The 11,845-nt window shown below is 29.8% G+C and overlaps 1 protein-coding gene across 1 annotated transcript; it reads left to right on the top strand.

Moving 5' to 3' along the window:
- Window positions 1-57: 57 nt before the first annotated feature.
- LOC111628067 (probable C-mannosyltransferase DPY19L3) lies at window positions 58-9,992 on the top strand. Its single transcript, XM_023371784.1, has 2 exons — window positions 58-1,995; window positions 8,779-9,992. Exons 1-2 carry the CDS (start codon window positions 184-186, stop codon window positions 9,112-9,114), a joined length of 2,148 nt encoding a protein of 715 aa, XP_023227552.1. The 5' UTR covers window positions 58-183; the 3' UTR covers window positions 9,115-9,992.
- The last annotated feature ends 1,853 nt before the right edge of the window (window positions 9,993-11,845 follow it).

The raw sequence follows: 11,845 nt of genomic DNA, 5'->3' as shown, positions 1-11,845 counted from the left end.
GTTTTGATTGAATGTATTAATATTAGTAATATTATTGGTCAAGCATAATCACGTGCATTTTCTCTCCTACATGAAGAAATGTGACGAATTTGCGTGAACATCAGCTGTTAAGTTATTTTTTTTAACGATGTCGAAGGAAAATATAGTTTATTAACGTATATTTTAAGTTAAATGTGAGCAAATATGTCAGATAATCTACGTAGAAGAAAGATATCGCAGCAACAAAGTGGAGAGATTGTAGAAGAAACACAAACCAGTGAATCTCAGCCAAACAAAAAAGATAAACAACCAAAAAGTTTTAGCTTAATTCATTATGTGTACACAAGTTTAAGTTTTGTCTGTTTGGTAATCGTCTGTAGGCAATATTCCTTATACCTGGAGACACTTCACGAGAATGATTTATGGTTTTCTAATATAAAAGAAGTGGAAAGAGAGATATCATTTCGTACAGAACAAGGTTTATATTATTCCTATTACAAGCAGTTGGTTCAATCAAAAAATTTCGAAGAAGGTCTCTTTCACCTGACCCACGACCGTATTACCGAACATGGAAGAACCATAAATGTTATGGAGAAATTTAATCTGTATCCGGAAATATTTCTGGCCATCTTGTATAAAATTTACGGTTCCGATTCTTATGTCAAGCCGATTTTCTTTTACATTAAATCAGTGTTTTACTTGCATGGTTTCGGCTTGGCCATGCTGTGTCTCTGCACGTGGTTTATGACGCAGTCTTGGCCACTGACTATTTTGACTTCTTTTTTTTATGTTATGAATAAACAAGATGCTACTAGAGTCTATTTTACTATACCACTTCGAGAAAGTTTTGCCTTGCCGTTTTTATACGCTCAGATATTATCTATACTTATTTTTCTGAAACGCTTCAAATACGGTAGATTTGTAGCTCATTGGAGTGTACTTCAGTTTACGTTCTTATTTTCTTTGTGCTGGCAATTTTCTCAGTTTGTTCTTTTACTTCAAGCTGTTGTATTGCACCTTTTAGTATTATTTGGGCTCGTAAAATTTCACATTCATGCAAGGATCCTTATCATATTCTTAATTTCGTTAATGCTAACTATTTTTGTACAGTTCAATCAGAAAATGCTCATCGGTTCTTTAGTATTAAGTTTCATTCCGATTTCTATAACATCTTTATATGTCAGTGAATTCTCTCTCAACTTTGTATCCAAGAAAATTGCATTTATTTTACATTTAATTACTGTGTTTAGTAGTACACTTTTTCTTAACAAATTAATTAAATTTGTTTTGAAAATAGATTCAGATGAACATATTTTTAAATTTTTAAAAGTGAGATTGTTACGGGAGACGACAAGTGACTTTGAAACAAAATTATATATCTGTAACTCAGGATTTAATATAATTGATACCGATGCCTATTGGAGAATGACAAGAAATTTTGTACTTCCTCTGTATGTTTTTCACATCATAGTTATTGGAATTGCTGGAATATGTTATCTATTGGAAGATAAAGATGATATGACATCGAAATCTTCCTTTCGTAACATGAGGTATCGCTGGTCGCAGTGGATTCGAAACAATGTCGATATTGTATTTTTAACAGGTTTCAGTGTATTGTTAGGTATAATGGCAGCTTTTACTCTTAGAATGAAGTTTCTTTGGGTACCGTTTGTTTGTGCTCTCGCACCCCTCACATTATCGAAAGTAGGTCTTTGGGGCAATTTCCGTCAAAAATCGACATTCGTCAGCATAGCTTCGACTGTGATTCAGTTTGTCATTTTGGGTATAGTTGCATATCAGTTGCATTTATCCGTTCTGACCGAATTAACAGATTTGAAGGAATTTTGGGATCCTGATACAGTTCAACTGATGGAATGGATCAAAGATAACACTTCACCATCTGCAGCATTTTCAGGAAGTATGCAACTTTTAGCTGGAGTAAAATTATGTACTGGACGTCCTATAACTAATCATCCTCATTTCGAAGATAAATGGTTAAGGAATAGAACTGAACAGGTAAATCATTTTAAGTTGATTAAATATTAATTTATATGAGTAGATTCTGAGTAACTAAATATTTTTAGATTTTGTCAATTCATTCTTGGAGTAATTAATTTTATGTATAGTTTATAAATGGAAAAATACTTCAATTTTTGTCCAAAACAAGAAATGATATGCTTTACAATATATTCTTAAACCAGAACACATTAATTTCTTATATCTTAATAAACAAATAATTAAATTATAAATCCTGATATGTAAATTATTTATGAAGCCAAAAATATTGCCACGCTAAAAGAACGGCACTTGTACAGATTACGGGGTACGGTTATTTGAGAGGTTTACTTCCATAAAATTAACTAAATCTAGACTAATTTTCACTCGAATATTTCCAAAACATGTATAATTTGTTGAAATGATCGATATAAAATATGCTATGAACAAAAAATTGTCGGAATACTTATCGAGTGTACCCGTTCGAAGACGCCATTGCTTAAGCTTGTTTTCGTCGCGGAACGGCACATTTTTCGTACGCGTCCGCTTCCAATGTGTCGGTGCTATTCGGTCACGTGACTACTCATCTCTGACATGTACTGTACCTGATAACTTATTCTTTTTGCGAAGAATTCACTGAACTTTAGAGACATCACGTGATAGATTACAATAAAAAATCTATAGTATATTATGATTAAAAACGACTTATTATTATTATTGACTATATGAAGCAGCAAAGGAAAAACCACTCGCTAACGACAACAATTCTATCATGATATATATTATAATGATGATAAATATTAATCAGATGCAACATAAGATGTCTAATGTCGATGTAAATAAATATTATACAATTTTGTTTACGACATGAGAGATTAGACCATTGAAAAGTAGAACAGAATTATTAGTTATTTATCGCATTATCATACGTTATTATATGTTGATTTTAATCCATATTTAGAATGGAATGAAGTTTTAATATTTCTGTTAATGATGTCTCTAAAGTTCAGTGAATTCTTCGCAAAAAGAATAAGTTATCAGGAACACGTCAGAGATGAGTAGTCACGTGACCGAATAGCACCGACACATTGGAAGCGGACGCGTACGAAGAATGTGCCGTTCCGCGACGAAAACAAGCTTAAGCAATGGCGTCTTCGAACGGGTACACTCGATAAGTATTCCGACAATTTTTTGTTCATAGCATATTTTATATCGATCATTTCAACAAATTATACGTGTTTTGGAAATATTCGAGTGAAAATTAGTCTAGATTTAGTTAATTTTATGGAAGTAAACCTCTCAAATAACCGTACCCCGTAATCTGTACAAGTGCCAAAAGAACAACTGTGATTTCAATCCACAGTTGTAATGGTACAAATGCAACTCTGAATGTGGTGGTTAGACCTTTATTGGGGCTATAGACCATGTCTGTAGGAGTAAAGAAATAAAGGAACCTATGGTCTACATGTGATCTTTCATGAGATATAGCCCCCCCCTGAATATCAGAAGGCAAATCATCACTCCAATCATGCCATGGAAGTAGCTGGTTCAACGGTGTTGTATTTTATGAGCTTTGTCATCCCTAGTAAAGTACTCCTGTTAGCATGGTGTACAGTTCTGATAAGGCCTCGTTCAGAGTGGCATTTGTATCTCTTTTATAATATCGGATGCTTTTGCTTTGACAATCCTAAACTACTGAAGCCATTTATATATTTGTTAATGGAATTAGGTTTTTGAGAATAGTTCATTGTATTATATTAATATACTAGCAGACCCCGCCAAGCGTTGTTGTGGCTCAAAATGTATCTATTATAAATTTATAATACTTCCCCCGTGGGGGAAAATTTTTCGGAAAATTTCTTCTTAGTGTACATTTTGTTGATGTACCCTATTAAAATGCAATCAAAAACGCAAAAAACCCGCATCTAAAATAGTATAAATAGAAGCAGAGTTCTATACCGTAAGCCTTAATCCTAACCATCTCCCTTCAGTGGAGTTGAATTTCGACATGTATATTATATAAAAACACGTGCGTATTCGAATGCAGTGTTGTGTCAAAATTTCAAAGGAATTGGTAGGAACAAGCGAACATTACATTTTTATTTATATAGATAGATAGATGATCTGCTTTAGTTCATTTTCACAGAAAAGCATAATGCCTCACAGAAAAGCAAACTTAGGGCGTCGTACTCGTAGCACCATCTGTTGGACATAAAAGCCTTAACCTAGATTATATCTTTTAATTTATATGAATGTTTAACGGAGTAATATACAGCCTATATCCACCCTGAAGTTCCATTCTGAATATTGGTGAAAGAATTTTTGAAATCGGATGAGTAGTTTCGGAGATTACCTGCTGCATACAAACTTACATACAAACATTACCTCTTTATAATAATAGTATAGATTCATGCATTAACTAAACTGATTCTTATCTTAAAATTGTTTTATTTGAGCAGAAAATAAATGGTTTGAACTGAATTTGAAAGTAAGCAATTTTAAAATAGCTTAAAGAATATAATTATGTACAGTATTCCTTCATTTATTTAAAAAAATAATTTTTGTAGGTTTCTTGTTTAAATGAGAAAAATTCTTCAAAACGGAACAATTTTCTATGTTAAAAAAAATTTTTTCAAAACGGAAACTTGCTAAACCAGAAAATATATTTGGTACTGTTTGATTCTGGTTTATGCATGTTTTACTGTATATAACAGAAAAACTTTAGAACAAAGATTTCTTGAGTGACATTCTTTTCTTTTCATTTAATAATAAAAAAATAATCTGTTTTTTTTTTAATAACTTGTACTGTATGCATTTATATTATATTAAAATGGATCAATGAAAACCAAAATAGGTTGGTTAAAAAAGAATTTGCTTGTATGAAGCAGTGTTTTTATTGATTTTTATTAGATATTATTGTGTGATGCAGTGCTATTTGTTTGTTTATTCAAATCATAAATCAAATAAAAATTTTCTTTTCCAGTTGAATTTTGTTAAGTCTAATGATGAATACTATAAAAAGTATGTAATTAGATATAATATTTTTAAATTTCAGAATGCAAGTAAGTATAGTAGATTAAATCTCCAAGTTCACAATTTAATTAGTTTCTGGAAAACTATCATTAAATGTGAGCTATAATGAGTCAAACTGTTATTTATTTCAAGCTCATTGCCGTAAATTGAAGTTGTGTTCCTGAAAATACAATTTAAATTATACGATAATGCACCAAGAAGTCCAGTATAGAATAAAGAGAATGCTTCAAAAGACAAAAGACTTTTTAAAATTTTATTAAGAAAGAATCGAGTTACGAAGCTATGAACTTAGTGATGTTAAGTTTTCTTATTATTTTATTATTTATACTTGAGGTATGGCACTGACCAAATTTTCAGGCAACAGCTAGGAAAGAGGAAATCCTGTTTGCCTATGTTGATAGATGACACTTCCTACTAACAAAAACAATTAATGGCATACCAGTAGGATGAAATTGAATAGATTTAGCACTGTTTGAAATTTGATGTTTGTAATATGATACCTTGTTGACATAGTATTACAATAATATAAATAAACTAATATACACAACAAATAACTGCACTGAAATGGGAAACTAGATGAGTTTTGTTTGAATTTTGGTAATTGTACATTTGATTTTTTATTAGTGAATGGTAATTATAACCCCATTCCACATGTAGTGTTTGTAGGGATGACACTATCAGTCAAGAATTAACTTTATTGAAAGTTGTTGAGAACATCATGTAATATTAATTCCTGTATAAAAAAAAATTAAAATATTGCAAATGCTCCATGTTACTTGGTAGATAATTTCTAAAAATTGTGTAAATTAGGAATACACAAGAAGCGACTTTATATTATAAAGTAAAACCTGTCCAAAATGGAACCTGAATAAAACAGAAACCTGCCTAAATAGAAAAAGTTCTGAAGAACAGAGTGATTTTCTATGTTTAAAAAGGAAACCTGCAAAACTGGAAAAGATATTCAATACTGTCAATTCCAGTTTAAACAGGTCCTACCGTATATTTCAATATAGTGTTCCAGAAAATTCACTCATGTAAGTGCTGAATAGTACCAGTCATTATAAAAAAAATAGATTGAAATGAGTTAAGAACATGTATTAAAAATGATATGATACCACTGTTTATCATCTTATCTAGTGAATCATATTATATTTGATATTGTATGAATCTAAAATTGTCTCAGAATTTATCAATCTTATAGGATAAGATAATGTTTGGATAGGGTTAGAAAATAATTATCTATGTTATGTATTCATTGTAGGATTAATAGTGATCTTGGCTAATTATATTGACTAGGGTTTCTCATTTCCCGGTATTTTGCTTGTCCCGGGATCCCGGGATAAAAGTGAACTGTTTCCCGGAATCCCGGGATAGAGTTAATTATTTTTAAGGTATACAAAATATCTTGAAATCAAATGATATAATTATTTTCCATTTTTTAAAGTAATTTTAAAGTTTTGTAACCTCCAAAATCATATTAATAATGCTGTGTTAGGTCTATAGGCCTATAATAAAAATTGCCTTTAAATAACGTAGAAATTTTCACAAATAGAAAAAAATTAATTAAAGTTTGCTGGAAACTGCATACAACAACAACAAAAAAAATGTTTTGAATTGAGTTAAAAATTAAAAAAATGAACTTCTAATTTAGAAGGTAATTTTCGTTTTTTAAATAAAATATAATACAAAATATTGCAAACTTTTATAAGATTTTAAAAAGCAAAGATGGTCAATACTCCGATAACTCACTCTAATTCTTATTTTAGTAATGAAAAGTCTTGCCACCGAGAATGCCCTTTCCGATTCAATTGATGTGATTGGAATAGTGTTTAATGCATTTAAGAGAAGACAGATATTATGTGTTTTTTCACCTGTAGCCTGGAAGCTTTCGAGTTCGTTTTCGAGATTGTAGTACTTCTTTCGCTCTCTAGTATTCTTGATTTGTCTACCTTGGCTGCTTTAATAGCGGCATCAAGCTTAGAGCTCGATAATTCGGCAATTCATTTGGCTTTAATAATCAGGTTTATGAAGAAAAACTTCATACTTGCAGACTTTGTACTCGTTTGTATCCTTGCCCAATTTGCACAATCTGGTGTCAGGCATTTATTGAAGCTACTGGGCATGGTTAAAACTCAAGACAGCGTAAGCACAATTATTCCAGATATTACAGGTTCTGACAAGTAAAGAATTTTTATAGTCATGCCACAAATAAGCTATATATTGATTATTGACCATTTGTGACATGCTATAACGAGCAAAAATTTAAAAAAACTAATAGGTACGTTTAAAATTAATAAATACAAATGTATTCTGGCAGTGAATGAGTTAATTATGCTTTCTATTTGCAAAACTCCTCAACCTTAACACAAAATAAGAAAAAAAGTGAATTTTTAAGAAATTTGCGGGATTTCCCGGGATAAGAAAAATTTCCCGGGATATTTCCCGGGTTAAAAAAACAACTGGGATCCCGGAATCCCGTTTCAGAAACCCTAATATTGACTATCTAGGAATGGGAGATAGTTGAATGGGAATAGAAAAGAAAATAACTGTAGTGACATCATGGATATGTAGAAGCAGCTAAATAAGCAAATCAATGGTGTGTTTCATTTCATATATAATGGACTATGTCATTAGTTTGTTTAGCTGCTTGTTGCCTAGCTGCATTTCATTTTTTTTAATATAGTTGAATTTGCTGGGAATTATTATTGATGTGTATTTAATGTTTTGCATCACCAAATTAACTATAAAACTAATAATTGAAATTATTAGTGTTGAAATTAAAAAATAGAAAAGTTTTGCTGATTTTATTAAACTTGTAGATTCAGAATGGCATATGTATTTGCTTTTTTTTATAACAATACTCAATTTTTTTTTTTTGCTAGGACAAAATAAAACAGGTTATGCAGCTTACTACTAGCATCTATCTGTGTCATAATCCCTCAACATCCACAAAATGAAGACAGAAATTTTTCAGATGCTGGAGTAGTTATAGAATAAGCAAATCCTTAGATTATCAGTTTTCTTACATAAACTGATATCACTGCATAAATCTAATCTAGAGGATGGATGGTAAAAGCCCAATTAATAGTAACCATATCCAGTGTTTTTGAAAGGGATAAAATCTTCAGAAGGACCTACCTGTCATGACTTTGTAGAGCTTAGACTTCTAGGCATTAAAAATCATATAAATTGTTATAAAAATCTTAACTTATATGATTTTTATAACTATACTTTGTGTGATTTTTAGTGTCTAGATGTCTTAGCTTTAGTCATGAGTCAGGCTAGATGTGTTTTGGAATGATAATCAGTATAAAAGTGAAATGGACCTACAAAATGTAATGGAGGATAAAGCAAATATGAGAAGTGGTTAAGGATTATATGAGTGAATTCTAAGGATAATTTCAATGTTAGAAGGACTGATGTGTTGGGAAAACTATAAGCAGAGAGGCTTCTTGAATGGAATCATTTGATATTTTCATTCACATTTCTTCACTATACTAAAAATACTAGGATACTTATTGTCGAAAAATTTATTTTCTGTATGATGATATCTAGTTTGTTACTTTTAATACACATGTTTCTCTATACTCTAAATAAGTATGATGTTTTTAATTCTTATACTACTTCATTGCTTTGTTTTAGCTTTCCATTAAGAATGTGTATGTATTTAGTGTTTTTATTGTATTTTAAGATAATAATTGAACTCTATTGATTAATTAGAATAAAGTAAAATTTTAAAATATAATCAGTATTCTGATTTGATTTGTATAGGTTTACCAAATGTATGCTCACCGACCAGCAGAAGATGTATATAAGATACTACATGATATTGGTGCAAGTTATATTATTTTGGAAGACAGCATTTGTCTGTCGCCACGTCGCAAAGGATGCAGTCTACCTGAAATTATGGATCTGCACAACGCACAAATTTATTCAAATGTAGATGCCAAGGCGGTTCCATTATTCTGTGATGCCATCAGACACATGAAGCCACCATATTCTACCTATTTCAAGCTAGTATTTCAAAACAAGACTTTCCGTCTGTACAGGTTATTGAATGCTGTCGAGAGACAAAGCTTTCGAACTATACCGTCGTTTAACATGTGATATATATAATATAAAGAAGATAATTATTTAATTAATATAAATACAACTATTCTTCAAATTTTAGTTTTCTTTAGAGAAGAGATACATATTTATATTCGTGTATCGAAAATTCAAAAACGACCGTGTATCCCGATTGACATTTGCCATGTTTTCTGTTTTTAAATCAATATTATTTAATGTTTTTTGATTAATTCAACTTAATTTCAAGGTACACAAAATGTAAATGCAGTTAACACGTGAGTATATTTGCACTTATTTTTTTTTTTTTCAGAATCTATTTTTTAACGACAATCTAAGTTGAAGTAAAAATCTGAAGGAGTTTTTACTTTTATGCTTTGTGATAATTTTTAACTATTACAAATTTACACAACTTTAGTTTTATTTTCATTGAAATTTAATATATTGCTATTATTTTATCTTAGTCTTTATATTTATAATAAAATATATTCTGTAAGAATTTTAATAATTACAATTGCTCAAAATTACGAGACTATTAATTCAGTCTGTCTGTCATTCTGATGAAAGTACTTTATAAAATATAGTGTTTAAAATAATTTTTTGGAATTCTTTGTATAAATTGAATGACAGTTTATTGATTTTTTAATGTTTAGTAATGAATTTTATAGCTTTTGTTATTGTAATTTTTTCTGAAAATATAATTTGTTGAAAGTCTAATACTGTTTGTGCTTACAAAGTGAATATTTCTGTTATATGGGAAGATAAATTGTCAGTATTTTTTGTAATAAATGTATTTTTCAAATGTTAGCTTTCTTATATGTAAACTCATTCATTTATTGAATCATTCTATGGTTATTTTATGACTGGTTTGAACAAAACTGGATCAAGTTATATGCTGTGTAAAGTAATAAATTAAAAATAGTAATTTATTCTTTAATTAAGACTGTTTGTTTCAATTGCTAATTACTAAAAATTATACAAATATAGATATATGTAAGTCTGATAGTTAAAGTCAAATGATTGTTGGATTAGATTGAGTTATATTACTGTTACTATTAGTAATTAAATGCTAAGTAATTTGAGTAGGTGTTAGGGACCATCTCTTATTAAATACAATAGTTCTGGAAGCGAAGATCAGATGGAGGTATCATAATTGGCATTACATCTGCATGGTAAGCAGCAATTGTGGGTTTCAGTCTTGCTAATTGTTTTATTCCAGTACCTTATAAATTAATTTAAAAATTGACAGATTATTTAGAATTTTTTTTATATATATAAATTTGGTTTATCAGAAAGTTTTGTTTTCCATATATTATGACTACCATTTAAATACAAAAAGGAAACTAAGCATACCACTCTGCAATTCTATTACATTTGACATATCTTTTTCCAGTGATCTGCTAATGATTGGATTCCTGAAGAAAAAATTTTACAAATTAATATTGAAGTTATTTATACATTGTTATTATAATCATATAAACTTGCATACAGTAATGCCTATAACCTATGTTATAAACATATAAAGGATATAGATAAAAATATTGCAACAGACTATATTTTGCTTCTGCTCTATATTAGCTAAATACAAGTGCATGAGATTTTAGTCTTTTCGATGATATACTTCCTCTCAAATAGCCCATTACTGATTAACTATACTCTTGTGCACTTATGATATGTAGCAGAAGCAAGATATAAGCTGTGGTGGTGTAATAAGTCTAGAAGTAAAGTAAAGCCAATCTTAGCGCTCACTAACCATTGAGAAGACTAGACAAGAAGCGTATTATAGTATTCATAAGATATAAGCTGTTGTAATGTTTTTGTCTATATCATGCAATTTGTAATATTAATGATGTAAATAATATAGAGAGGAAACCATGAATAATAAGCTAAAATGAAATTTATTATGTATAATGCTGTGTTGAATGGAAATATTTTATTTTACACCACATTCTTACTGCTTATGACACTACCGTTAAATGAGCACTATTGCAAGGGACAATAGACTTTTTAGTGTGTATTGCATAGACAATATTACACAGTTTGTGCACTTGTTTTTGTCTTTTGTCTCTGCTTTTTGTTCTCACTACTATCACTTTGGAAGAACTAATAGTATTTTCTAGCAGGTCTGAAATACTTCATCATCCTATTCCTGGCATGGCATATTTACTTGTTTATTTCCTAATCCAGCTTTACATTTTCCAGTTTTGCCATGTTCATCTCCTTTGTAACAAATGCAGAGTTGTTGATTGTGGATTTTTTAAATGGTGTTAACTATCAGAAACTTTCCTCTTTGAATGTAATTATACTAATGGATGATACTCATTAGCTGCAATGTTTTGATTGAATGTATTATTCAATCAAAACATTGCAGCTAATGAAGAGCATTTTCATGTTTATAATATCATAGATGATGATATCTTTAAGGTTTCTTACGGGTATGCAGCAAAATAACACTTTAATTAAAAAAAAAAAAAAACAGTTTTATAGGATTTTATGACTGATGCAAGCAACATGGACAACATTACTATATTTACTATGTATGTGTAATGTGAACCAGTGATTTTAGTATTTTTGCCTTATACAAAGGACTCTTTCTTGTATCATTTCATTAAGAAGCAAGCTTCTTAAATTGTATCTTTAATTTTTAATTCTTTCTAAAGTATTACTTTTTTTAGACTATTTAAACATAGACTATATTATGTTAAATGTTATTACTACATTTAAACAAGTGTTGTGTGCATATGTGCATTGTATGTGTACCAACTATCTGAGA

Source organism: Centruroides sculpturatus, unplaced genomic scaffold (genome assembly GCF_000671375.1).
Source record: "Centruroides sculpturatus isolate CEXI.00-Female unplaced genomic scaffold, Cexi_2.0 scaffold563, whole genome shotgun sequence".
NCBI lineage: Eukaryota > Metazoa > Arthropoda > Arachnida > Scorpiones > Buthidae > Centruroides > Centruroides sculpturatus.
This window is presented reverse-complemented; position numbering and strand designations above follow the sequence as displayed.

Coding starts and splice junctions, on each gene's coding strand:
- LOC111628067 (XM_023371784.1), top strand. CDS start 184: ATGTCAGATAATCTACGTAGAAGAAAGATATCGCAGCAACAAAGTGGA. Junction 1,996..8,778: donor TAAGGAATAGAACTGAACAG/GTAAATCATTTT, acceptor TGATTTGTATAG/GTTTACCAAATGTATGCTCA.